The sequence below is a fragment of the Lepidochelys olivacea genome (assembly GCF_965140295.1).
Source record: "Lepidochelys olivacea isolate rLepOli2 genome assembly, chromosome: 8".
Taxonomy (NCBI): domain Eukaryota; kingdom Metazoa; phylum Chordata; order Testudines; family Cheloniidae; genus Lepidochelys; species Lepidochelys olivacea.
Genome location: NC_140418.1, coordinates 107,585,139 through 107,609,650, shown reverse-complemented (window position 1 = coordinate 107,609,650; position 24,512 = coordinate 107,585,139). Strand labels below are relative to the sequence as shown.

General features: G+C 45.2%; 1 protein-coding gene across 3 annotated transcripts in view; it reads left to right on the top strand.

The window, feature by feature from the left end:
- The first annotated feature begins 287 nt into the window (after nucleotides 1-287).
- Nucleotides 288-24,512, top strand: part of KDM4A (lysine demethylase 4A) — a 38,719-nt gene continuing 14,494 nt past the window's right edge. The window contains exons 1-13 of one of the 3 annotated variants that reach the window (XM_084637146.1): nucleotides 288-351; nucleotides 531-697; nucleotides 1,802-1,977; nucleotides 4,778-4,892; nucleotides 6,578-6,771; nucleotides 9,150-9,199; nucleotides 10,131-10,234; nucleotides 10,836-10,973; nucleotides 12,214-12,464; nucleotides 13,168-13,358; nucleotides 14,266-14,636; nucleotides 19,218-19,338; nucleotides 20,870-21,048. In XM_084637146.1, coding sequence (XP_084493272.1) covers nucleotides 560-697; nucleotides 1,802-1,977; nucleotides 4,778-4,892; nucleotides 6,578-6,771; nucleotides 9,150-9,199; nucleotides 10,131-10,234; nucleotides 10,836-10,973; nucleotides 12,214-12,464; nucleotides 13,168-13,358; nucleotides 14,266-14,636; nucleotides 19,218-19,338; nucleotides 20,870-21,048 — 2,028 coding nt within the window. In that variant the 5' untranslated portion in view covers nucleotides 288-351; nucleotides 531-559. Of the gene's footprint in view, nucleotides 352-473; nucleotides 698-1,801; nucleotides 1,978-4,777; nucleotides 4,893-6,577; nucleotides 6,772-9,149; nucleotides 9,200-10,130; nucleotides 10,235-10,835; nucleotides 10,974-12,213; nucleotides 12,465-13,167; nucleotides 13,359-14,265; nucleotides 14,637-19,217; nucleotides 19,339-20,869; nucleotides 21,049-24,512 lie in introns of those variants that run through there. The other 2 variants (XM_084637145.1, XM_084637144.1) reach the window with 2 other exon arrangements.

The following is a 24,512-nucleotide window of genomic DNA, read 5'->3' as shown; positions in this document are numbered from 1 at the left end:
GTCGGCACTCCGAGTGGAGGGATACAGCTCACGTCGCTGTCATTTCACCTGACGTAACATCGTCGCGCGCAGCCGTATATCCATCCGCGCCGGAACTGATTTCGGGATGCAAGAGAGATTCGTTCGCGGTGGGGGCGACACAGGGGGAAGAAGAGGAAAGTGATTGGCAGGCGCGCTCAGCCAATGAGAAGGCGCGGCTGATGCGGACCCTGTGGCGATTGGCCCGCCGCGGTGCTGCCTCACCAATGGAAGCGGAGGTTGGTACGCGGGGGGCGGGCTGTTTTCCCTTTCCTTCTTCCGAGGCGTATCGTGGCGGGGCCCTGGCGGAGGCAGTCGCGAGCGCCGAGTGAGGTGAGGCCGCGGGGCGCCCGCCGGTCCCGGTCTCCTCCGGCCCCGCCCCTGAGGCGCCGGGCCCCGGAAGCGGCGCGGCGCGCGGGGAGGGGCGCGGGGCGGCGCGGGGCGGGCTCGCCGGGCGGGCTCGCGGGGCTCGGCTGCCGTCGCGGGCTCACTGGCTTCAGCTCTCCGCCCAGGGGGCGCGGGGCCCGCGCGGGCCGGGACCATGGCCGCCGAGCTGGAGAGCCTGAACCCCGGCGCCCGCATCCTGACCTTCCGCCCCACCGCCGCGCAGTTCCGCGACTTCGGCCGCTACGTCGCCTACATCGAGGCCCGCGGCGCCCACCGGGCCGGGCTCGCCAAGGTGGGTGCGGGGCGAGGCGGGCGGGGCGGGTAAAGCGGCCCCGTTAACCCTGGGGCGGGGGGGTCGCGCCCCGGCCTCCCCCGCCGCCTGCGCGCGGGGCCCGGCGGCCGCTCCGGGACCCGCTTCTGCGGGTGAGAGACAAGCCCCGGCGCCGGCGCCGCGCCCGCCCTCCGCCCTCCGCCCTCCCTCGCGCCGGCGGAGCTCCCGGGCTTGCCTCCCGCCCGCACAGGTGGGTGCAGCGAGAGGGGCGGCCTCCCCCACCTTGTCTCTCCGGCGCCCGGCGGCCCGTGCAGGTTGGTGAACCGAACCTTCCCGTTCTTGCTCCCAAACCGCAGTTAAAAGCAGTTCTAGGAAGCTTGACGTCGCCCTGCTCCTGCTGCGCTCGCTCCTTGCTGACCGTGGCTGACCCTTGTCCTCCAGATAAAGCTCCTCTCGTAGGCGGTGTTCCCTCTGATTCGTTACATCCATGTGCAGAGCGAATTTTGGTGTCTGCACCAATACGGAAGTGATGTGCGACACATCACCTTCATACTGGTGCCCATAACCAAATTAACGTGGTGGGGGGGCGGTCTCTGGGGTGGGGCTAGGGATGAGAGGTTTGGGGTGTGGGAGGGGACTTAGGGCTGGGACAGAGGGTTGGGTGCAGGGGGTGAGGTCCCCGGCTAAAGGTCAAGGCTTCTGGGTGGGGCTGGGGATGAGGGGGCTCAGGGCTAGGGCAGAGGGTTGGGGAGTGTGGGCTCTGGGGTGGGGCCGGGGGATGAGGCGTTCGGGGTGCAGGCTGCCCCAGGGCTGCAGTGGGCCGAGAGGACTCCCCCCAGCCCTCTCTAGCCACAGCAGCTCAGGGCTGGGGGAGAGGTGCCTTTCCCTGGCTGTGGCAGCTCCGGCTGGGCTGGGCCGGGCCGAGGGAGGGGCTCCTCCCTGGCTGGCCACGGCAAATCTGGGGCAGGTCCACAGTGGGGAGGGGTGCCTTTCCCTGCGGCAACCCTGAGCCCTTGCACAGGGCTTAATAGGCAGCTGTGGGGCCATGCAGCTTAAAGGAAACTTAACTCATAGGTTGAATTGCTATGTTTTCTGATCTTTGCCTTTTATTCTGTGAACCATCAGGTAATTCCCCCAAAGGAATGGAAACCGCGAACATGCTATGATGATATTGATGAACTGGTCATCCCAGCTCCAATTCAGCAGGTGGTGACTGGACAGTCTGGCCTCTTCACACAGTACAACATCCAGAAGAAGGCTATGACTGTCCGGGAATTTCGAAGAATTGCAAATAGTGACAAGTAAGAGTGTTTGTGCCTGCATTTTAACATCTGTGGGGCTTATGCATCAGTTACCATCACACAGCTTTCTCTCTATTTAGTGTATAGTTAAATGGATTCTCTTGGGTAGAGGTATTTAGCTGGTTAACCGTTAAAGAACATTTTAGCGATAACAAAATTTTCTTTAAAATGACAATGCAAAAATGGCATATTAATTAACAGATCTGTCCTGCTACACTTTACTTTTGTTAGTCCTGTATGTATAGTTAGGATTATGTTTTCCCATGTGCATTACTTTGCCTTTATCAACTTGAATTTCATCTGCCATCTTGTTGCCCAGATTTGTGAAATCCCTTGGTAACACTCTGCAGTCTGCTTTCAACTTAACTATCCTGACTGATTTCTGTGTTGGCTGCAAACTTTGCCACCTGATTGTTTGTTTGATCCCTTTTCCAGGTCATTTATGAATATGTTGAACAGCACTGGTCCCAGTACAGATCCTTGGGGGACCCCGCTATTTACTTCTCCATTCTGAAAACTGACCATTTATTCCTGCCCTTTGTTTCCTGTCTTTTATCCAGTTACTGATCCATGAAAGGGCCTTCCCTCTTATCCCATGATTGTTGAGTTTGCTTATGAACCTTTGAAGTGAGACCTTGTCAAAGGCTTTCTGAAAGTCCAACTGTATTATACCTACTAGATCACCCTTGTCCACATGTTTGTTGCTTCCCTTCCCTTTCTCCTCCTCCCCCCCCCACCCCCCCCAGATAATTCTAATAGACTGGTGAGGCATGATTTCCCTTTACAAAATTTGTGTTGACTCTTCCCTGACCTATTGCGTTCATCTATGTGTCTGATAATTCTGTTCTTTGTTATAATTTTCTACCAATTTGCCTGGTACTGAAGTTAGACTTAGTAGCCTGTAACTGCCAGGATCTCCTCTGGACCGTTTTAAAAAAAAATTGACATTACATTAGGTCTCCGCCAGTCATCTGGTACAGAAGCTGATTTAAGTAATAGATTACATACCACAGTAAATAGTTCTGCAATTTCATATGAGTTCCTTCAGAACTCTTTGGTGAATGTCATCTGGTCCTGGTGACCTATTACTGTTTAATTTATCAGTTTGTTCCAAAACCTTCTCTGCTGACATCTCAATCTAGGACAGTTCCTCAGAGTTGACACCTTAAAAAGAATGGCTCAGGTGTGGGCATCTCCTTCACATCCTGTGCAGTGAAAACCAATGCAGAGAATTCATGTAGTTTCTCTTCAACTGCCTTGTCTTTCTTGAGTGCTGCTGTAGCACCTTGATTGTCCAATGGCCTCAGTGATGGTTTGGCACGCTTCCTGCTTCTGATGCACTTAATATTTTTTGTGTTTTGCTGTTAGTTGTTGTGTCTTTTAACATAAGAACGGCCATACTGGATCAGCCCAAAGGTCCATCTAGCCCAGTATCCTGTCTTCTGACAGTGGCCAATGCCAGGTGCTTCAGAGGGAATGAACAGAACAGGTCATCATCAGGTGATCCATTCCCTGTCGCCCATTCTCAGCTTCTGGCAGACAGAGGCTAGGGACACCAACCCTGCCCATCCTAGCTAATAGCCATTGATGGACCTATCTTCCATGAATGTATACAGTTCTTTTTTTAACCCTTTTTTGCTAGTTGCTCGTCAAATTCTTTTTTGACCTGCCCAATTCTATTCCATAGCTTATGCTCCTTTCTACTTTTCTTCAGTAGGATTTGATTTCCAGTTTCTAAAGGATGCTTTTTTGCCTATAACTGCCTGTTTTACTCTGTTTAGCTGTGGTGGCATTTTTTGGTCTTCTGGGATTTTTTTTTGTTTGTTTGTTTGTTTGTTTTTTAAACTGATGTACAAGAAGGAAAGGATGGAAATTGACCCGCAGGCGCTACATAGAGTTTAAGACCAGAAGAGAGCACCAGATCATCTAATACGATACCAACATCACCCAGCACTTGCTCACCGAACCTAACTGAAATTACAAGTAGTTTACAGGGCTGGAAATTAGAAACAAATGGTGTTTCATGATTAACTGAGCACCCTTGACCTTGAGGTATTGAAAGACCACAAATTTGGAACCCAACAATGTTATTTTTATAGTCACTCATAAAACTGAGTTTTAGCTATTTTATTGCCGTGTTTGAAACCTCAAAAGTTGCATTACTACACTAGTTTCTGAGATCCAGAAAGTGAAATTTTCATTAGTTTCCATTGTTCTAGCTGAGAGAAATTGAAATGTAAACTAGACTTACATGCTACTTTATGAAATAAATGTAATTGTTAGTAAATTAACTTTTTAAAAAGATGATATTCCCTCGACAAGATGTGGCTTGACGACTAAAGAAAAAAACTAATTAAATGCTCATTATTTCATTTTGTTCAGTGTGGGTTGTTCGTTTAAACAGTAAAGGATAAACTATATGCTTTGTAAACTTGTAACTTGCTGGGGGAGTTATGCTGGGGATTAGTATTTCAGTAGTACCTACGGATCCCAACTAAGGTAGGGGTCCCATTTTGCCAGACACTGTACAAAAAGCGGGTGAGAAGTGAAGTGACCTGCCCACTGTCACACAACAGGTTATGGCAGAGCAGAAAATAGAGCCTGGGTCCCCTGGCTCCTAGTCCAGTGCCCTAGCTACTGAGAGATACGCTAAATGTGCCTCTTTATTCTTTCATTAACTTTTTGAATATAACCTTCTGGCTGCTTTCTTAATTCTGGGCTGTTGCTCTAAACTCTAGTGTATTGAATTGCAAAATTTTTATTGCTTAAATGAGTTGACGAAACGGCTCTTTTTTTTAAGGTACTGCACACCCCGATATACCGACTTTGAGGACCTTGAGCGGAAATACTGGAAGAACCTCACTTTCAATGCCCCCATCTATGGTGCTGATGTTAATGGCACGCTCTATGAGAAGGTGAAGGAAAATACTTTGTCTTCTAGTGGCATAATCATCCTTGTGCATCTTGATAGGGTTTATCATGTAAACTCTCTGCCCTGGAATTCAGCTTTGCGAAGTTTCAGAAGTGTTTAATGGAGTTCATAGCAGACTTCTGTCTTCTGAAATATATTACGTGAGAGATGCAATCAGTTGTACCTCTAACATATTTGTAATTAAATCAAAATTATTGAGGCTGACTAGAAGACACTGAGAGTATTCATGTGTATCCATTCATTAGTGCTTTATTGTAATACAGTTGGAAACTCCTGGGAGCCAAAATTAATTAAAAATATAAATATAGGTAAGGCACAAAGCTGACTTAATGGTGCTAATGTACTTACGAATACAAAGGAGCCTGAAATGAAGACTAGCGGGGAACACGTATCGCCTGTGTATCCTGCTGCTGTACACAATTCCGTGGGGGACTCTTTGTAGTTTTGATAACTTAATTGTGGTGTGACTCACCTTGATAGCTGTGACATGCTGATAACCATCAGAACTGAGTGCATAATCATGCAGCAACGTTTTGCCAGTAAGAGTTTGTTAGACTAGAACAGTAGTTTTCAAACTGTGGTCTGTGGACCTCTGTCTGAGATTTCCAAAGAGGTGCGCACCTCCATTCAAAAATTTGTAGGGGTCTAGTCCAATCTTTTAACAGGGGGTTTGGAAGGAAACACAATGGTAGGAAGAAAAACATGACAGTTCTGGATGCTGAAGTCCTCTTCCCATTGTACAGGACCAGTGTAGTGGGTGGTGGTGCATGCTTTCTACACCTGTGCTGCCCGTCTGTGTGGCTCACCCTGAAGTGTTTGTCTCTAGAGCAGGGGTGGGCAAACTATGGACCGTGGGCCGGATCTGGCCCATCAGGGCTTTGGATCCAGCCAGCAGGATTGCCAGCACCGTGGGCCCCGCGCTGCTCCCGGAAGCGGCCGGCACCACATCCCTATGGCCCCTGGAGAGAGGGTGGCAGGGGCAGAGGGCTCAGTGCGCTGCTCTCCACTGCGGCTACCTCCCCCGAAGCTCCCATTGGCCGGGAACGGGGAACCGCTGCTAATGGAAGCTTCGGGGGAGGTAGCTGCAGGTGAGGGCAGCACGCACAGCCCCCTGCCTCTCCCCTCTGCTGCCCTCCCCCCCCCCCTGCCCCCGGGGCCACAGGGATGTGGTGCCAGCAGCTTCTGGGAGCAGCACAGGGCCAGGGCAGGCAGGCAGGCAGCCTGCCTGAGCTCCGCTACCACCCCGGAGCTGCTGGAGCCTGCACCCCAACCGCCTGCCTCAGCCCTACATTCATGGCCCTGCATGCAATTTCCCCACCCAGATGTGGCCCTTGGGCCAAAAAGTTTGCCCACCCCTGCTCTAGAGGCTAGGGGATTTCAGATTCATGTCACGCACGTCCCTCTTTGATTTCGGCCTTTATGCTGAGATGTTAATGAGGGGTGTGATTAGTAGCAGTTAAATACAGGCTAATAGAAAATGAGACTTGTATTTAAAAGGCGAGTGGGGGGGGGAGTCACAGGGAGGTGAAGACTTCAGATTGCTCAGCAAAATTGAAAAACAAATCTCTGTGTCCCAAAGTACAGAGTGATGTAGGGGTGAGTGTTACATAACTGATGTCTTGCTAACATGTTGCTTTTCTTGCTTAATCTGAGCTCCATGTTTTGCAGCATGTACATGAGTGGAATATTGGCAAGTTGAACACAATCCTGGACGTAGTGGAGAATGAAAGTGGCATAACCATCGAGGGAGTGAATACTCCTTACCTCTACTTCGGCATGTGGAAAACCTCCTTTGCCTGGCATACTGAGGACATGGACCTTTATAGTATTAATTACTTGCACTTTGGAGAACCCAAGTCATGGTAAGGTTTGCTAGAGTAGCCTCCAAGATTCACTAGAGAGAGAATACCATAAACTATTGGAGTCCCTCGATAAATGAGAAGGGACAGATGGGCAAACAAGGGATAACGATTACTAGGAAAATTAGTGTTTTTTTTCCTCCGTCTCCTCAGGCTACTGCTCCTTTACTCCCCGGGAATTCTGTGCCATTGCATGTGCGCATATTCATATCCCCCCACAGATTTATTTATTTTTCCTTCCCTGCAGAAAAATTACTTCTGGCAGGGAAGCCAAGGGAAGCTATACAGGGAACTCCCCTGGCTGCCCAACCCCCATGCATCCTGACGACCCAGACCTTCCCCTCCCCCCCCCCTTGCATCTGGAGCCCTCCTGCACCCAGACTCCCCGTGGAGCCCCACCCCTCCCTTGCATCCAGACCCCTGCTAAGCCCCCTGTGCTTGAACTCCCCACCCTACTGAACCCCAACCCAGCTGCACCCAGACTCCTATCCCACCAAGCCCCACTCCCCCACCTCCCAGACTCACCCAGCCAAGTCCCAACCACCTTCATCTGGACCCCCCTGCAGAGTTCCATTCCCCTGCACCTCCCCCCTGCGCTCCCCCCCCCCCCGAGCCCCTGTGCATCCAGATTCCCGAGACTACTCACCGAGCCCCTGTGCATCCAGATTGCCCCAACAGAATTCTCTTACCCCACACCAGATCCCCCCCCCAGTAAGCCCCTCTGCACTTGGATCCTGCCAGGAGGAGCCTGCCCACCCCACACCTGGATTGGGGGCCAGGGCTGGGCGTGCGTGTGAGACTCTGTTCCTCTTGCTTTGTATCTGGGTGCACCTAGTGTGGAGAGAGACGGCGCACCAGTAGTGTGGGAACAAAAGGATGAGAACTGTTGAGCTAAATTATACTAGTCCTATGAGAAAAGCCTCTCACCTAGGTATTTTTAAGGTCATCAATGGAAAGAGTTAATTGTGTTGCACCTTAGAACTTGATTGCAATTGGCTGTTAGGTGAACCAATGAATGGTGGAAATTCTAGCTGCTTAGTGCTATTGTTTCAGTCTGGGACAATTAATTACTGTGGTTAGAAGGGTTGGAAACGGTTTGGGGGGGGGGGAATAGAAAGTGTGGAGTACGTGAAAGGAATATGCAGAGACACCCCCAATCCTTAAAGTGCAAAGCTTGTAGGAGTGCTTAATCTTCCTAACCCCTTCCACACTAGTGCTATGTTCGCTAATGTAGTTCAAACTTCTCCCTTTTTGTTATGCCTTTGGCTGCACAAACATGCCGTGATTTCAAGTAGTTCAGAGACTTCTCCCCAGACTCTTGCCTAAGCAAATGAGATTTAATATTTTAGTGGAAGTGATGACCAATTATTTTAGGTAGAATGCAATAGCAACATTTGCTTGATAAAAATTGTAGTAAGAGTATTTTATCAAACTAAGCAAATGTGTAGTGAGAAGATTTAAATAAAGCGAAGCATGATGGACAGACAGTTAAACTGGTCAGTGTATTGTAATCCTCAACAGTGAGGGGGATTTTAAATTATTGTAACTTACTGTAATTTAGAAGGGTGGTGGGTCATCCTGACCTAAATGCTTTTCTTCTGCATTTGGAAGTTTCCAGTGCCTCGCAATGGGGAGCCCTCTCACACTGGAGGAACTGTGCGTTTCCAGTACAAGGCTACGGGAGAGTTGGGTAGTACTTAGAGTGTATGGTTCCAAATGCCTTAGAAATAATGGAGTCCTTAGGGTTGCAGTTTGGTACCCTTGTCAAGCATGGCATTTTCTGCAGTGCAGAGACAGCATGAAGTTGGATACTTTTCAGTGACAGATATCTGCCAGGAAGGGCACCTATAGCAGAGGTGAAATTAAACATTGCTTTTTTTCTCTGTTTAGGGTGAATCCAGGTGGGAAACTGGCTTTTCCAGTGGGGAGAATAGTCTATATGGGGAGGTCCTCTGGGAGACTCATGGGCTCTCTTGTATGACCAGTGTTTCAAACCATGTTCTCCCAGCAATCTGTCTGCAACTAACAGGAGGCTCAAATGCCAGTTTGAACTAACAGGTACATTTCCCAACTTGTTCATGCTGGAAAGCAGCTGTTTGAGCTTCCAGGCTGTTGAAGAGAGAGAAATAGATGGAATTTTCCTGTATGTAACAGGGTCAAATCAATACTGTATCGCTGGCCTAACCAATCATTTCACCAGTAGTTCTCTTGTCCGTCCTTAGAGAAAAGAGAAAATTGAGTGAGCTAATATAGGTTAGTGGAATAAGTAGGCAATCTATATCTTGCTGACCATTCTATATTTGAAGTTGTAAATGGATTTTTTTTTTAAAAGAACCAAACTTTCTTGTCCCCTTTTTACTGGTTTGCTCTTGTGACTGCAGGTATTCCATCCCTCCAGAGCATGGGAAGCGACTGGAGCGACTTGCCAAAGGTAATCATTCAACTCTTCTCTGTCCTGATCCTATATTCTGCCTCTTACATGGGGTAGGGGGATAATTACGATAGGCTTCAGGTCTCTGCCAGACTGTAACATGCTTACGTGTTCACGTGGGTGTGGACCATAGTTCTGTATGTGGTGATACAATTGTTTTCATAACTTGTCACTTGATAATATGAGGTTATTTTTGTGTTTCTTGCTATAAGAGGAACACTCAAGACAAAAATGTTTTATAAATTAAAACTAAGGCTATAAAAACTACTCACTCCACTATTCATGTTCAAGTTTTTGCCCTTAGTTTAGCTTGGACTATGGAATTAGACTTGTTAATCTTGTATTCTGCCTGATGCACAACTGTGCTATTGCTTATGGGTTTTAATAATACAAGATTATCATTAAAGCCCCATGAGCTGTCTTCTTTGACTCTTACTAAAATTACAACACCTGTTCTGTTCGTAGTGGTTTTGTTGAACTTCTTTAAAAGGCTGCATTTTGAACATAAACTACTTGTTGCCATGTATTAAAAACTTACTTAATTTTCCAAAATAGGAAGTTACCCATCTGTTGCTGTCACTTGAATTTGCTTAAAAGGCAGGAAAAGAATATGCAGATGGTCTTTGCTCTTTTGATAAAGGTTTCTGTTGACTCGGGGAAGGTAACTGCACCCCATCCCCTATATTGTAGAGAAGGCCTCTTTAAGGCCTGCAGCTATATCTGCTTAGGTCACCAATCTGATTTCTGACCATGTCTTCCTTACATAGTACAGGTTTGTACGGTCCAGAATGGAATACACCTATTCTAGGCCAGAAGGGAGTTACTTTGTGTGGGCAGTAACTTTCCTAGTAGAGTACTGATTAATTAACTTATTCTTTCCTGGTTTCAGCAGCAGAGCATTCAACTTCTCTCCATACCCTTCTTTAAACAGGCTTCTTTCCAGGAAGTGCCCAGAGTTGTGAAGCTTTTCTCCGTCACAAGATGACCCTCATCTCTCCATTGATATTGAAGAAATATGGCATCCCATTTGATAAGGTGAAGGAAAAAGGCCTGGGATACTTTTAAGTATAGCAAGTCCAGTCAAAGGGTTCCCAGAATGTCCGCTTGGAGAGACGGTGGGGATTTCTGAGGAGGGCAGATGGGAAGGGATTTTTTTAAGCTAATCAACAAAAGAAAATGTTTAAAATGTAAATTCTTATGATGCACATGTGAGTAGGACTTCTAGAAGCATGCACTCTAACCTGTATCTTCTGTGGTCTTGGAGTGTCTGACTACGTCTGTTTATGCAGGTGAATTGCTGAGAACCTGAGTTTTGCCAACAGTTTTCTGCTGTATATTTAATACTGTACTATCTTGAGTTTTGGACTGTAGTTCATTGCACTGCAGTAGGGGACCTGAGTAGGGCATGAATCTATTTGCTTGCCTGGCCAGCATAGCTTGAAATAAACATTCTAAGTCCTTTTGTCTTCACTGCAATTTTACCAGCTACTGCTGAGTGAGTGTCTCCAGCATGTTAAGGAAACAGTGAAAATCCTTGCATAAGAGGAGAGCAAAGGCAGCTTATATGTCAAACCCAGGAGAATGAGAACTGTTTTGTGAACCAGTTAACAGTCTTTATGGACTTCCTTTCTTCTAGGTGACACAGGAAGCTGGAGAATTCATGATAACATTCCCTTATGGTTATCATGCTGGCTTTAATCATGGGTTTAATTGTGCTGAATCTACCAACTTTGCTACGCTTCGGTGGATTGAATATGGAAAGCAGTCTGTGTTAGTAAGTGGTCTACTGTCCTTTTTTTATTGCATATGAAAAAAAATCTGCTTTGGTGTATTTTTGACGTCTGGTTCTTTGACTGATCCTCTAGAACAAACCATTGTTCCTATCTCCTATAACTACAGGCAGCAGAGTCAAATGAGCCTCTTATCTAGGGTTTTGGTGCCCATTTCGACTCTGGGCAGCAAATGATGGAACACCGATCCCATCTGAGATATCCAGAGGAAGAGATCATGTTAAGGGTTTAGAGCATAAGAGATTAGACTGTAACTGCTGGGTAAGACTGAGCAGATACTGGAAGGTTGCACATTATGGCAGGGTCTTAGGTTTTGTACCAACTGTAGCTGTTTCGCTTAGAGATGTTTTTGTACTGAGGTAATTAAATTTGCACAACCCCTAGTGGGACATAGTTATATCATTACAAAGGTGCTTTATACTAGTATAACTTATTCTGCTCCCCTTAGGGGAATAGGCTACATTGGTGTAAACCCCTTTATACCGATATAACTGGTGGTACAGCCCTACCTCTGCTAGGATAGTTAAAGCGATACAACTTGTGTGTAGACAAGCCCACAAGCAACAGACTGCTGTTTGCCAGAGAACTCAACTAAAAGTCTATTTATGAAGTGCTAGAACCTGTTCAGTCCAAATGATCGCTCCCTCTCACCACCATGCAAGGCCATCCTTACTTTCCCACCCTGGACACACACATTAAGATTTGCTAGCCCCGGAAGTGTAACTCTGGGCAAGAGGAGTCTAGAAGCTAAAGACCTGTCTCTGGACCCAACTGCATTGTCGTATAAGCTGCAGATATTATTTAAGCTTCATTTCTGCAATGTAAAGATCAGAGGGCCCAGAACAGAAATTTCTGTAAATAGGGAGGAGTTCAAACAATCTGCAAATGGGTTGGTGCTCTTAACTATGTGGATAACTCCGCCAATAGGTCGATGCACTCTGGTGTGGCTTTTCTTTCTGGCTAGCTACCTGCTCGCTCTCCTTGTTTCTGTTCTGTCATGTATGCTGACTTCCTTACGTGATCTTGTACAAGCCATTTAATCTTTGTCCTCACTGATTCCCCAGTTATAATAGGTGGATAATCCTGACAAGGGAGATTTTAGATGTATGAGTCTCACCACTTGGAGGTATTTTGGATCAGTTGAGATACAAAAGAACAAAGTGGTATTGGGTTGGAAAATAAAATGCTTATGTAATTGGCCTAGTGTCTTCTGTGTAACTGCAGTGCTCATGTCGGAAGGATATGGTGAAGATCTCCATGGATGTTTTTGTGAGGAAATACCAGCCAGATCGCTACAAGCTCTGGAAAGCTGGGAAAGATGTGACTGCCATTGACCACACACTTCCCACACCAGAGGCAGCAGAGTTCTTCAAGGGGGAGCTCTTCCAGAAAGTCAAGAATGGGAAGCAGTGCAGTGAGGAAATAGAAACTGGGGAGGCATGTAAAGAGGATGTGGACATGGATGAGAAGAAGAGGTATGTCATGTAGTGGTGAATGCTTCCCTGTTCAATGACAAGCCAGTGTAACCTGCTGCACTGGAATGCTTTACATTCCAATGGAACATAAGCAGCTGGGATTGGGCTGGTTCCTGTCTCAGGAAGAGGATTTGCTCTTTGCTAAAGTGGTTAGGTCCAAGCTGATGTGTATCTGTCAGGGGATAAATGGCAGGGAGCCATACAACAGCACTAGCTTGATCCACCATGGTTTGCCTACTTAGGTCATTGCTGCCCAAAGCCTGAAGTTGGGGAGGAGTGCTGTATGTTGGAGACAAGAACGAAGAAGCATTTTGTTGGGATTGTGTAAACATTCTCCATGGCCAAATTCCAGCAGTGTCAATGCTGGAGTTGCCATGATAGTACACAATTCCTATTCATTGTTGCTTAAGGAATAGTTTAACAGTGATGTCTAAGCTGGTGGTCTTGAATTTTATGTGAGGGGAGCCAATGTACTCCGGCATCTTTTAATTGTACATTGTGGGGCTGAGGGAACCTAAGGATGAGTGGTACTACACAAGGCTATTTTGAAATAGCTGAGAGTGCATGGCTTGCCCAGTGCTGGTTTCTAAAATTCCTGGCATCTGGCATATGACCCAAACCAGGCATTTCTTGAGGGTACTGACCTGAGATTTCACCTAAGTAATTCTGTGTGATCAACCACTTGTGGGTTTGTTTTCTGCAGTCTGCCCAAGCATCGCATAGGAACCAAGAGGCACAGGGTCTGCCTCGAGGTGCCACAAGAGGTGAGTCAGAGCGAAGCCTTTCCTAAGGAGGAGCTGAGCTCTGTGCAGTATGAGGTGGAAGTGGCAGAGCCTCCTGTCAGACCCTCTAGTGAGCTTGTGCAGCAGGGTGAAGATGGACTCCCAGTTTCAGGTAATTGCTTCTCAAGTTCTATCTTACTGTATAGTATGATAAGTTTTGTGTTTTAAAGGTCAGACCAGAGGCACTAGTGCTGAATCCCGGTCATCCCCTCTTATTTAAGAGGCCATTTGAGTTTGACAGCGTGTCACAAAGGCCTGTTTGAACCTTGACAAGCAGAGTGTTTGGAATATTCATGTGCCTTGGGGTTTCCTTCTCCAGAGTCCCTCTTTAGGAGGCTTTCAATTTATTGGCCTCCGCTCCTGGGTGTGTGGCATTTTTGACTGCACTACTGGTTCATATGGAGACCACTGCTTGCCTAAATGACTTTGTTAGCACCCGACATGTAGGTGGCACTTCTAGTTAAGAACAGGAGGAGGAGGAGACCAATATGAGCAGGGTGGGGGGAGGGGAAGAACAAGGGTGCAGACAACTGTCTTGTGGCTGCTTGGATGATGGAAAATGTCCTTGGAGCTTCTTATTTCCAAGGAGTCTCAAAGGAAAGAGGAAGTGTTTGAGATTTCTGTAAAAAAGCTGGCCCTTCTAGCTTCTAGAATTTTCTAGTCTTTCCACTTCATCATTTCCCTCTGTCTAGAAACATACTGGATGCTTCAACAGTCCTGGCCAGAGAGCTTCTATGACATTAGACAAGTGACTAGACAGAGAGGAAAAGGGCAAGGGTCAGTCGCTCAGTAAAGCACGTGCCTATCTTACCGTGGGTTCCTTCCTGCTAAGCAGTGTGTGAACTACCTGACAGGATGTTTGAACAAATCAGCTACTGTTTCCTGATTGTGCATTCCGTTTCTTCTGCACAGCCAGGAGCCTCCTATCTAGTGGTTGTCTTCTCCATCATTTCATGGTGCCTAATTCAAGGCAGTCTCCAAGCTGCCCTGACTTCATCAACAATCTGTCTTTGTTTCAGATTATGTGGATTCTTCAGAAGTCAAATTTGAAGAACTGAAAAATGTGAAACTGGAAGAGGAGGAGGAGGAGGAGGAAGAGCAAGAGGCAGCTGCGCTGGATCTTTCCATTCCTCATTCAATCAGTTCCACCTCAGCCCTCACTGCTTCTAAGCCGAGTTCAGCTTTCAGCCTTCAGTCCAGCTCTCCAGCATATTCTTCTACTTCAGACTCTGAGTCAGCTGAACTCTTGCCCAGAAGAACTCTTGGCCAAGCTGGGGTTCTTACTGTCCATAGCTATGCTAAAGGAGATGCCAATGGGGCTGACAGTGAACATGCCTCAGGGAAGAAAGCCAGCATTACAGCCAGTGTGAATGAACAGGAACTTGCAGAGGTATGAATGGCAGCTGTTGATGGGGAAAGTTCAGAACTGCATTAAGCTGTGGTGAATTTGGTGGGTCTGTTAAATTGTAAGTGTCCATCTATTGCACTCGTGCTTTCGATTCTACTGGTGTCAGTACAACAGGTCTCCTTACTTGGTAATTTCTCTGTCATTTAATCTTTACAATGGAAACCTGACTGTAATTTTAATTTAAATTAATCATTCAGACCATCAATGTATCGGTACTGTCACCTCACAAACTGGATCGAGAGAAACCTTTTTCGTTTGGATGTATAATACTACCAGGGACACAAGTCAAAAAGTCACACATTTTGAAAAACAAATTTCTTTATCACCTCAAATCTCTAAAAGTAAACATTTCAAAAATTTGTCAGATTGATAAAAGGTGTCTTGGGACCAACAACATACAAGGTATTAGTTAAAACCTTGTTTTATTCATGTCAAGTTATTGCTGGCTTACATTAAAACTTGTTACATTTTTACTAAACTCACAGAATATATATAAATAAATATCACGATAAGGTCTAAATTAGCTGTTACCACTCAAGAAAGATCTTTGAGTGTTTGTGGATAGATCTCTGAAAACATCCACTCAGTGTGTAGCGGCAGTCAAAAAAGCTAACAATGTTGGGAATCATTAAGAAGGGGATAGATAATAGCATAGAAAATATCACATTGCCTCCGTATCAATCCATAGTCCACCCACATCTTGAATACTTCATCCAGATGTGGTCACCCCATCTCAAAAATGATATATTGGAATTGGAAAAGGTTCAGAAAAGGGCAACATAAATGATTAGGGGTATGGAACAGCTTTTGTATGAAGAGAGATTAATAAGACTGCAACTTTTTAGCTTGGAAAATAAACTAAGGGGGGATACGAAGGAGGTCTATAAAATCATGACTGGTGTGGAGAAAGTAAATAAGGAAGCGTTTACTCCTTCTAACACAGGAAGTAGGGGGTCACCAAATGAAATTAATAGGCAGCAGATTTAAAACAAAAGGAAGTATTTCTTCACATAACACAGTCAGTCTGAAACTCTTTGCCAGAGGATGTTGTGAAGGCCAAGACTATAACAGGGTTCAAAAAAGAACTAGATAAATTCATGGAGGATAGGTCCATCAATGGCTGTTAGCCAGGATGGGCAGGATTGGTGTCCCTAGGCTCTGTTTGTCAGAAGCTGGGAATGGGTGACAGGAGATGGATCACTTGATTACCTGTTCTGTTCATTCCCTCCGGGGCACCTGACATTGGCCAGTGTCAGAAGACAGGGCTAGATGGACCTTTGGTCTGACCCAGTATGGCTGTTCTTACGTTCTATAAAAAATTGAAATTAAAATGAAAGCCGGTCAGCTTCTCTTGTTCCACTTCCCTTTTGTTGGATAGTCTTTTATAGTAAGAAACCCTTTCTTTAGTCTTCCTAAATGGTTTTACTGGTTGTATTTTAGGGGGGAGATTTTTAGCTCAGGTAGCTTTGAGGTGGTGGTGCTGAAACAGGCTCAATGTCCCTTTAAAACAAAATATCACAGATTGATCAAGAGAGCATGACTTGATCAGTCTGCGTGAACCCAAAAAATATAAAATCCAAACTGGTAATACATATACTTTGCTGTCTTTAAAGGGCCAGATTTACAAAACTAAAAAGTTATGAATCCAGTCAGGAACTGTATAAATGATATTGGTCCATTACTAGATGGAAATGGTGGAATTGTCGGTAGTGCTGAAGTGTTCATTTAAATATTTCTGTTCTGTATTTGGGGTGGAGCAGGGGAGTCAGATGTGTGCGTACATCACAATGAAATACTTCTCATTCCAGTAATAACTCAGGAGGATGTTAAACAGCAGCTACTAAAGGTAGACCTCTTTAAATCAGCAGTTCCAGATAACTTGCTTCTGAGTTTATTAAAAGAGCTGGCCAAGGAGCGTTCTGGACCATTAATGTTGATTGGTCAGTAACCCTTGGAATACTTGGGAAGTGCCGGAGGACTGGAGGAAAACTAGGTAAATGGGATGACCGTGATAATTATAGGTCTATCGGTCTGATATTGACCCTGGTCACAAAAATGTAACTTCTGATACAGGACTTGATTAATGAAGAATTAAAGGAGAGTAATTAATGCCAGTTAACAAGGGTTTATGGAAAATAGATTGTCAAACTTTTTTTTTTTTTAAGGAGAGTACATTTGGTAAAGATAATAGTGTGGATGTAATATACATAGGCTTTGGTAAGGCATTTGATTTAGTACCACATGACAGTTTGAATAAAACTAGAACAGTACAAAATCAACATGACACAAATTACGTAGATTGAGAACTGGTTAACTGACAGGTCTCAAAATGTAATTGTAAATGGGGAATCATTAAGCAGTTGTGTTTCTAGTGGGGTTCTGCAGAGATCAGTTCTTGGCCCTATACTATTTAATACATTTATCAGTGGTCTGGAAAAAAATATGCATTCATATGCAAAACTTTATTTGTAATGACCCAAAGATTGGGAGAGTGATAAATAATTAATAGGACAAGGCACTGATACAGAGCTGTCTGGATTTCTCTTAAACTGGGTGCAGGCAAATATGTGATTCAGTACAGCCAATGTAAGGTCATACTTAGAGGATGGCGGACTCTATTCTGGGAAGCAGTGACTCTGAAAAGAACTTGGGTTATGGTTGATGGTTGGTTGAACATATGTTCAACCCTGTATGATGCTGTGGCCTGAAGGGCTAGTTCAACCCTTGGATGTACAAAGTGGAATCTTGAATAGGAATAGTTATATCTGTGTTTGGACCTGGTGTGACTACTACTTGAATACTGTGTCCTGTTCTGGTGGCCACAATTCAAGGATGATGATAAATCAGAGAGGGTTCACAGAAGAGCCATGAGAATGATTAAAGGATTGGAAATATGCTTTATAATGAGAGTGTCCAGGAGCTCAGTCTCTTCAGTTTAACCAAGAGAAGGTTAGGGTGTGATTTGATCAGTATATAAGTACCTATGTGGGGAACAGAAATTTGATGATAGAGGGCTCTTCAGTCTCACAGAGAAAGTTACAAGAAGATCCAATGACTGGAAGTTGAAGCTAGCCAAATTCAGACAGAAATAAGGCTCATATTTTTAACAGTTGAGGTAATTAACAATTGGAACCATTTTCCAAGGGTTGTGGTGGATCCTCCATTACTGGAAATAGTTAAATCAAGATTTGATGTTTTTTCTAAAACAGATTCTCTAGTTCAAACAGGAATTAATTCAGGAAAGTACTACTGTCTGTTATACAGGAAGTCAAACTGGAGGATTACAGTGGATCTTCTGGCTTTATAATCCATGAAACTTTGGAAAGGGGAGAGAAATCTTCTTCTATTTGCATCCTAGCTGCAGAGAAATTACAGACCTCGCATGTGGGCTTATCAGCCACATAGAGATTTGGTTTCAGAGTAACAGCCGTGTTAATCTGTATTCGCAAAAAGAAAAGGAGTACTTGTGGCACCTTAGAGACTTCCTCAGAGGAAGTGAGCTGTAGCTCACGAAAGCTTATGCTCTAATAAATTGGTTAGTCTCTAAGGTGCCACAAGTACTCCTTTTCTTTATAGAGATTTGGCAAACTTTCACCAGTGTCAGGTTGTTTAAGGCATTGCTTTTAGCTCCCTTTCTGATCCCAGGCTCGTAGTAATGTTGCAAAAGTTGGAGTTATCTGAGCAAGCTAAGCCAAATTCTTGTCAGGAGGGGAAAAGGAGCAATAAGGTGGGCAAGAAGAAAAACGGAAGAAGGTGGATGACAGTAGGAACCTTGGGGTTATACTTCAGAAGTTCAGGATTTTAGCCAAAGCTAGAAGTGATGTAGTGAGGTAATCTGGTTACTTCTCTCTGGTTTGATCTAATCAGGACATCTTTTAGGATCAATATGGCAGCAGTGCGGGGCAGCACCAGTTCTAACAGCAACGCTCATTCCTTCCAGTCCATGCATCCTGCTGACTTTTTCAGCATCATGCACTTATCCCCCCAGATAAGCAATATCCAGAAGATCGTGGCAGCCTCAGCCTTTACCTCATCAAAACACACTTAAGTGACTTCAACTGGAAATGTTTTCTCCCATTTCTAGAATCTTTCAGCTTGTCTTCATATTAACCCAGGACTTTACCTGGAACTCTGAAGACCCCTTATCACTGTTTTTAACTTAAACAATCCAGTTTGGGAGTGTGTCTTCAGCTTTAGCTTGCCTTATGTAAACAAACTTATATAATGGGCTGAGTTAGGATTTGTCCAGCGTAGATTACACAACAGATCTAACTTACTTTTCGCCATTAACTGGTGACTGTTTAACTTTGTGCATTTCACTCAGCTTGAACAATGAAAATGGTCACTTTTGCTGTCTGGCTATCCTATAGCAGTACAATGCTAAAATACTTGGGTTTCCAATACTTTCAGAAGCATAAATCCAAATTTTAATATACCTTACGGAAATATTTCTTTGTTTTAGTGTCTTGTAAGAATGCCCGCTTTTTAAACTTGTCAGATCCATTTTGGCCCAAAACTGGCTGTAACATGATTATTGCTGAGTTGCTGCTTTGCCTTGTCCAGGTGGCAGCGGAGTACCTGAGATCAATGAAAGAGAGTAAAAAGTCAAAGGGTCGTCGCCAGCCCTTGAGCAAACTTCCTCGTCATCATCCTCTTGTGGTTAAAGACTGCATCAGTGATGATGGTAAGTTCTACATACTTTAGTCGGGTGGAATTCAGCTATCTGGGGAGGCCTTGGATGGGAACGTGGAGAGTGCTCCAGATGTATGAGGGCAATATGGTATGTTCCCTGAGGTAACTGAAGATATATGGGAGGCATCTAGGCATGTGACTTCTCTCCAGCCTAGGAGAGGTTCTTAGTTCTGCTTGGAATTCTTGCTTCGTTCTACAGTGCACGGCCTCGGCAGTGGAATTGTTTCACCCCCAGGTGTTTACCCTTTCCCACTACTTTCTTTGGAATCTGAATATTTTTTCCAGTCACAGAAAGTCACAACTGTACATACCAGTCAAATTCTAAATGTAGCTGAACTTCATTTCTGTATTCCACAGTTGATGTTTCCTTGGCGCTTTCCAATAATCCACTAAATATCCATATTTTTTTAAAACATGCACATTCTTGACTGACCATTTAGCCTGTATATGCTTTGGATCTGATTAAATTGTAGGCTTCTTGAAGCAGTATGAAGGGGTTCACCTCACTACAGGTGCTCCTCCTTGTAATTTGGGTTTGAGAATTAGCTTTCACTTCATGGGTTGCTTGCACTGTGAGCTCCCCTCTCTCTCTCTCTGACTCAATGTGGTCCCTCTTTGTGACTTGGCCCTCCAGCTAAGTCACTATATAGTCCGTCCTGCCTTCTGGGATAAGAGTCCCACTAGACAAGCTGTCCAGACACTATCACAGACAGTCTTCCTTTCCAAGTCTGCAGGTCCTGTACCACTTTCAGATCCCTGGTAGGGGAACCCAGGCCCTCCCTCTACACTGGGTTCCACCACAGGGACCCTGTAACCAGCAGCCCAGGTCTCTGCAGTCCCACTCCTTGCTGCTGTTTCCCTGGGCTTCTTCCTATCCCACCTCTATCTCCTTGCTGATCTCTGGCTTGCCACTAGAGATTCCTCTGCTCCCTATTGCTGCTTCTCCATTCTCTGCCTCTTGTTGGACTCCCCACCCTAGGGCAGGAACCCAGGTTTACTATCCCCCTGGATCCCCTTTTTGTCCCTAGCTAACTCCCTTTCCCTCCAGGGAGTGACTGCAGACCTCTTCCCTGCAGTCCCTTCGTGCTCTCACTTCCTGGCTTATAATCCTGTCCCAGCTCCTTCCCCATATGAATTTCATTTGCCATTCCAACCAGTCCTTGGTTACCCTCCAGATGCAGCATATAAGGTTAATTGGCCCCTTCTAGCCCCTGTTCAGAGCTTGTGTGGGTTGGTCACCCCATTGTAAGCAGGAACAGGATCATGCATGCCTATACTTTTCATTTGTATGAATTTCTTTGTGGTGTACTCAGGTCATGTTTCTGCTAAATTCCCTTGTGTTTCTTCAGAAGGAAATAAACAATTTCTCACCATTCCTGGCATGTGCATACTTCCCACTGTCAGAGATTGAAGCCCCTCTCCTTACCATTCTTCATCTTGGTGGTTATCATAAGCTCTCCTTGCAACACAGTGGCAGCAGCAGGACATATCGCTAACACTAATGAAACCATTTCTTGTTGCAGAGATGTCAGAGCACCTAACTCCTGAAGAAGAGGCTGAGGAGACAGAGGCTTGGGCCAAACCACTTAGCCAGCTGTGGCAAAATCGCCCTCAGAATTTTGAGGCAGAAAAAGAATATAATCAGACCATGGCTCAGCAGCCCCCTCACTGTGCTGTATGCATGCTCTTCCAGACATACCAGGTAAGCATCCTGGACTTCTCCCAGAGCTGTTCTTTGTATGGCAGAAGCTGAGGGAGAAGGTAGCTGCCACATTCCTCAGGATTTTGTAAACTAGTAGGTTGTAAATTTATTTTAGAATAATGTTGTTTCAGTGTGTTGCTAAATAAGCCTGCAGATCTGTGTGATCCAGTAAATAGTATTGCTCTTCCCTTTACAACCTCAGGTTGCATCAGACTTCCTTGTTTGTTTCACAGCTGCATATATTTTGAAACTTCCCTCCTTAGCTCTGGCTGAGCTCAAACTTGTTAAATTCCTATCAAAGTTATGTGCATAGCACCTCACTTTCAGATTAATTCTTTCCTGAAAACTAAATTTTAGAGACCCACCTTAATCTGCTTCCTGATGGCAGGGATCGGGAAAGAACATTCCCATAGTTTAAAATAAAAGGAGAGGACTGGATATAACCCGATGGCTGTCTAAGTACGTGCAAAAGCAGAAGCTTTCTTCTCTCAGGCATCTAGGGTGAAGGAGGACTGATGGGCTAAACCTATAATGGTTTTTGGGACCACCATGATTGTGTTAGATCTAGAAACTAATATGTTCACTTCTGTATTGGAAAGGAAAATTAGATGTTTTGGGCAGGTCCTTATTGAGGTTATGTATCCTAGGATGATCACTCTGAGTTTTTTTGAGAAGCATATAGAGCAGTGCATTCAGAGGGCTAAAATGTAAAGGAAAAAATAATCTCAAACAGGCATCTCTAAATTCGGCCTTGAAGAAGTTGGTTGCCCCAGGTCAGGTGCGAGGAGACTGTTCATGTTTGGCTCTTGTACTCGTTTTGATAACTGTGGACAACAAAATGCACAGGGATTTTAACTCCTGCAACACATACAGTCACCCATTTGCGCAGATAACGCCAGTTATTGTCATCTCGTCTTGATTTGTAAATGGCATAAACAGATACTTGGGCAAAAATAGTTGAGCAAAGGAGCAGCTAGAGGTGTCTGTTTACACTAGGCAGCGAAGTTTTTCCAGAGGACTGAACCTGAGAATGGGAGTTGCGAATGCCTGAGTTATCAGTGCTTGACCTCGGTTACCTAGTCCTCCAGAAGTTGGAGTCATAGTCCATTAGAACTGCATTAAATTTTAATTTGTAATGTTGCAGCCTGAAGAAGAGCTCTATGCAACTTGGAATCTTGCCTTTCACCAACAGAACTTGGTCCAATAAAAGAGATTCTCACCCATCTTGTCCCTTTAAATTTTAATTGGTGTCTAATTTGACATTGAGTTTATAAGTCTCTTGGTTTTTCAATGGAGAGATGCATTTCCAGGTCTACCTGCCTAACAACAAATATCTGTTTGAGACAGTAGTCTTGTTCACAACTAGGCTAGATGGCTTGTCGAATACAGACACTGCACATCTAGCTAGCATGGGTATAAATAGCCGTGTAAATGGTGAGACACTGCTTAGGCGAATAGAATACAGACACACCAGAACCTTAAGATATGTATCCTGCGCAGCTCTGTGTATGCCCAAGCAGTGCCTCCCATGTCTACACTGCTCTTTTTAGCAGTGTAGTGTCTCGCTGCCACCCTGCTGCCGGAGCCTTTCCCAGCCACCATGAAAAGCTCCGGCATGGGGGAGGTAGAAGGGAAGGGTTCCAGCAGCCCTCCCCTGCTTCCTCCACCCCCAGAGCCTGCCACTGCTGTGTAGCTACACACTGCTGTGTGGACACAGCCTAGTTTTCACTGCAGCATATCACTGCATGTACCCTACACACTGTTGCAAGTGTAGACAAGGCCCTAGAGTATGAAACAGCTATGGGGATGTTTAAACATGTTTGTATAAGTCTTTAGAATCATAGGCTATGTCTACACTACACAGCTTTTAGTGACATGGCTGTGTCACCACAGCCATGCTGGTAAAAGTAACGCAGTGTAGCCGCTGTTTGCCAGCTCTCCTGCTGACAGGACTTCTACCCGCAACAAGTGGCATTTGCGTTGTCAGCAGGAGAGCGCTTCTGCTGACGAGCTTTTCACACTGGCACTTGTGGCAAAACTTTTGTCTTTCGGGGGGATGGCAGGAAGGTAACACCTCTGAATGACAAAATTTTTGTTATTCAATTGCCAGTGTAGACATAGCGTAAGAGATCGGAGGATATAACTAAATGAACAGTACTCATATAGTAGCACTGCAGTCGTCTGACTCTGCATCTGTAAAAGTCTAGGCATTGTAAAGGTGTGCCACAGATACCCTTCTTGGGGAAGGGACAGACCTTGTGATTCCAGGGGGCACATACAGACAAATATATCTCATAGACTCATAGACATTAAGGTCAGAAGGGACCATTATGATCATCTAGTCTGACCTCCTGCACAATGCAGGCCACAGAATCTCACCCACCCACTCCTGCAATAAACCTCTCACCTATGTCTGAGCTATTGATGTCCTCAAATCATGGTTTAAAGACTTCGAGGTGCAGAGAATCCTCCAGCAAGTGACCTGTGCCCCAATCTGCCCTGGAGGAAAATTCCTTCCCAACCCCAAATATGGCCATCAGCTGAACCCTGAGCATGTGGGCAAGATTCACCAGCCAGATACCCAGGAAAGAATTCTCTGTAGTAACTCAAATCCCATCCCATCACAGGCCATTGGGCCTATTTACCATGAATAGTTAAAGATCAATAATTGCCAAAATCATGTTATCCCATCATACCATCTCCTCCATAAACTTAATCAAGTTTAATCTTGAAGCCAGATACATCTTTTGCCCCCACTGCTTCCCTTGGAAGGCTATTCCAGAACTTCACTCCTCAGATGGTTAGAAACCTTCGTCTAATTTCAAGTCTAAACTTCCCGATCGCCAATTTATATCCATTTGTTCTTGTGTCCACATTGCTACTGAGCTTAAATAATTCCTCTCCCTCTCCGGTATTTATCCCTCTGATACATTTATAGAGCAATCATATCTCCCCTCAACCTTCTTTTGGTTAGGCTAAACAAACCAAGCTCCTTGAGTCTCCTTTCATAAGACAGGTTTTCCATTCCTCGGATCATCCTAGTAGCCCTTCTCTGTACTGTTCCAGTTTGAATTCATCCCTCTTAACATGGGAGACCGGAACTGCATACAATATTCCAGATGAGGTCTCTTGCTGCTTGTCACAGAACAATGTGTTTCAAACACCTTCAGTCTTACTCTAGATAGAATGGGAATACCTCTAGATTTGAAGCTGCTCTCGCTGAGAACTCTGTGGGGCCCTGGGAGAGTATGGAACACTAGTAGAGTTTACTGAATTTTGTTTCTTCACACAAATGTGACTTGATTTTTCAGAAGCATGAAGTCCCAGCTGACACCAATTTTTAAAAAAAGGCTCCAGGGTGATCTCATTAATTACAGGCCAGTAAGCCTAACTTCAGTACCAGGCAAATAGGTTGAAACTATAGTAAAGAACAGAATTATCAGATGCATGGATGAACACGATTT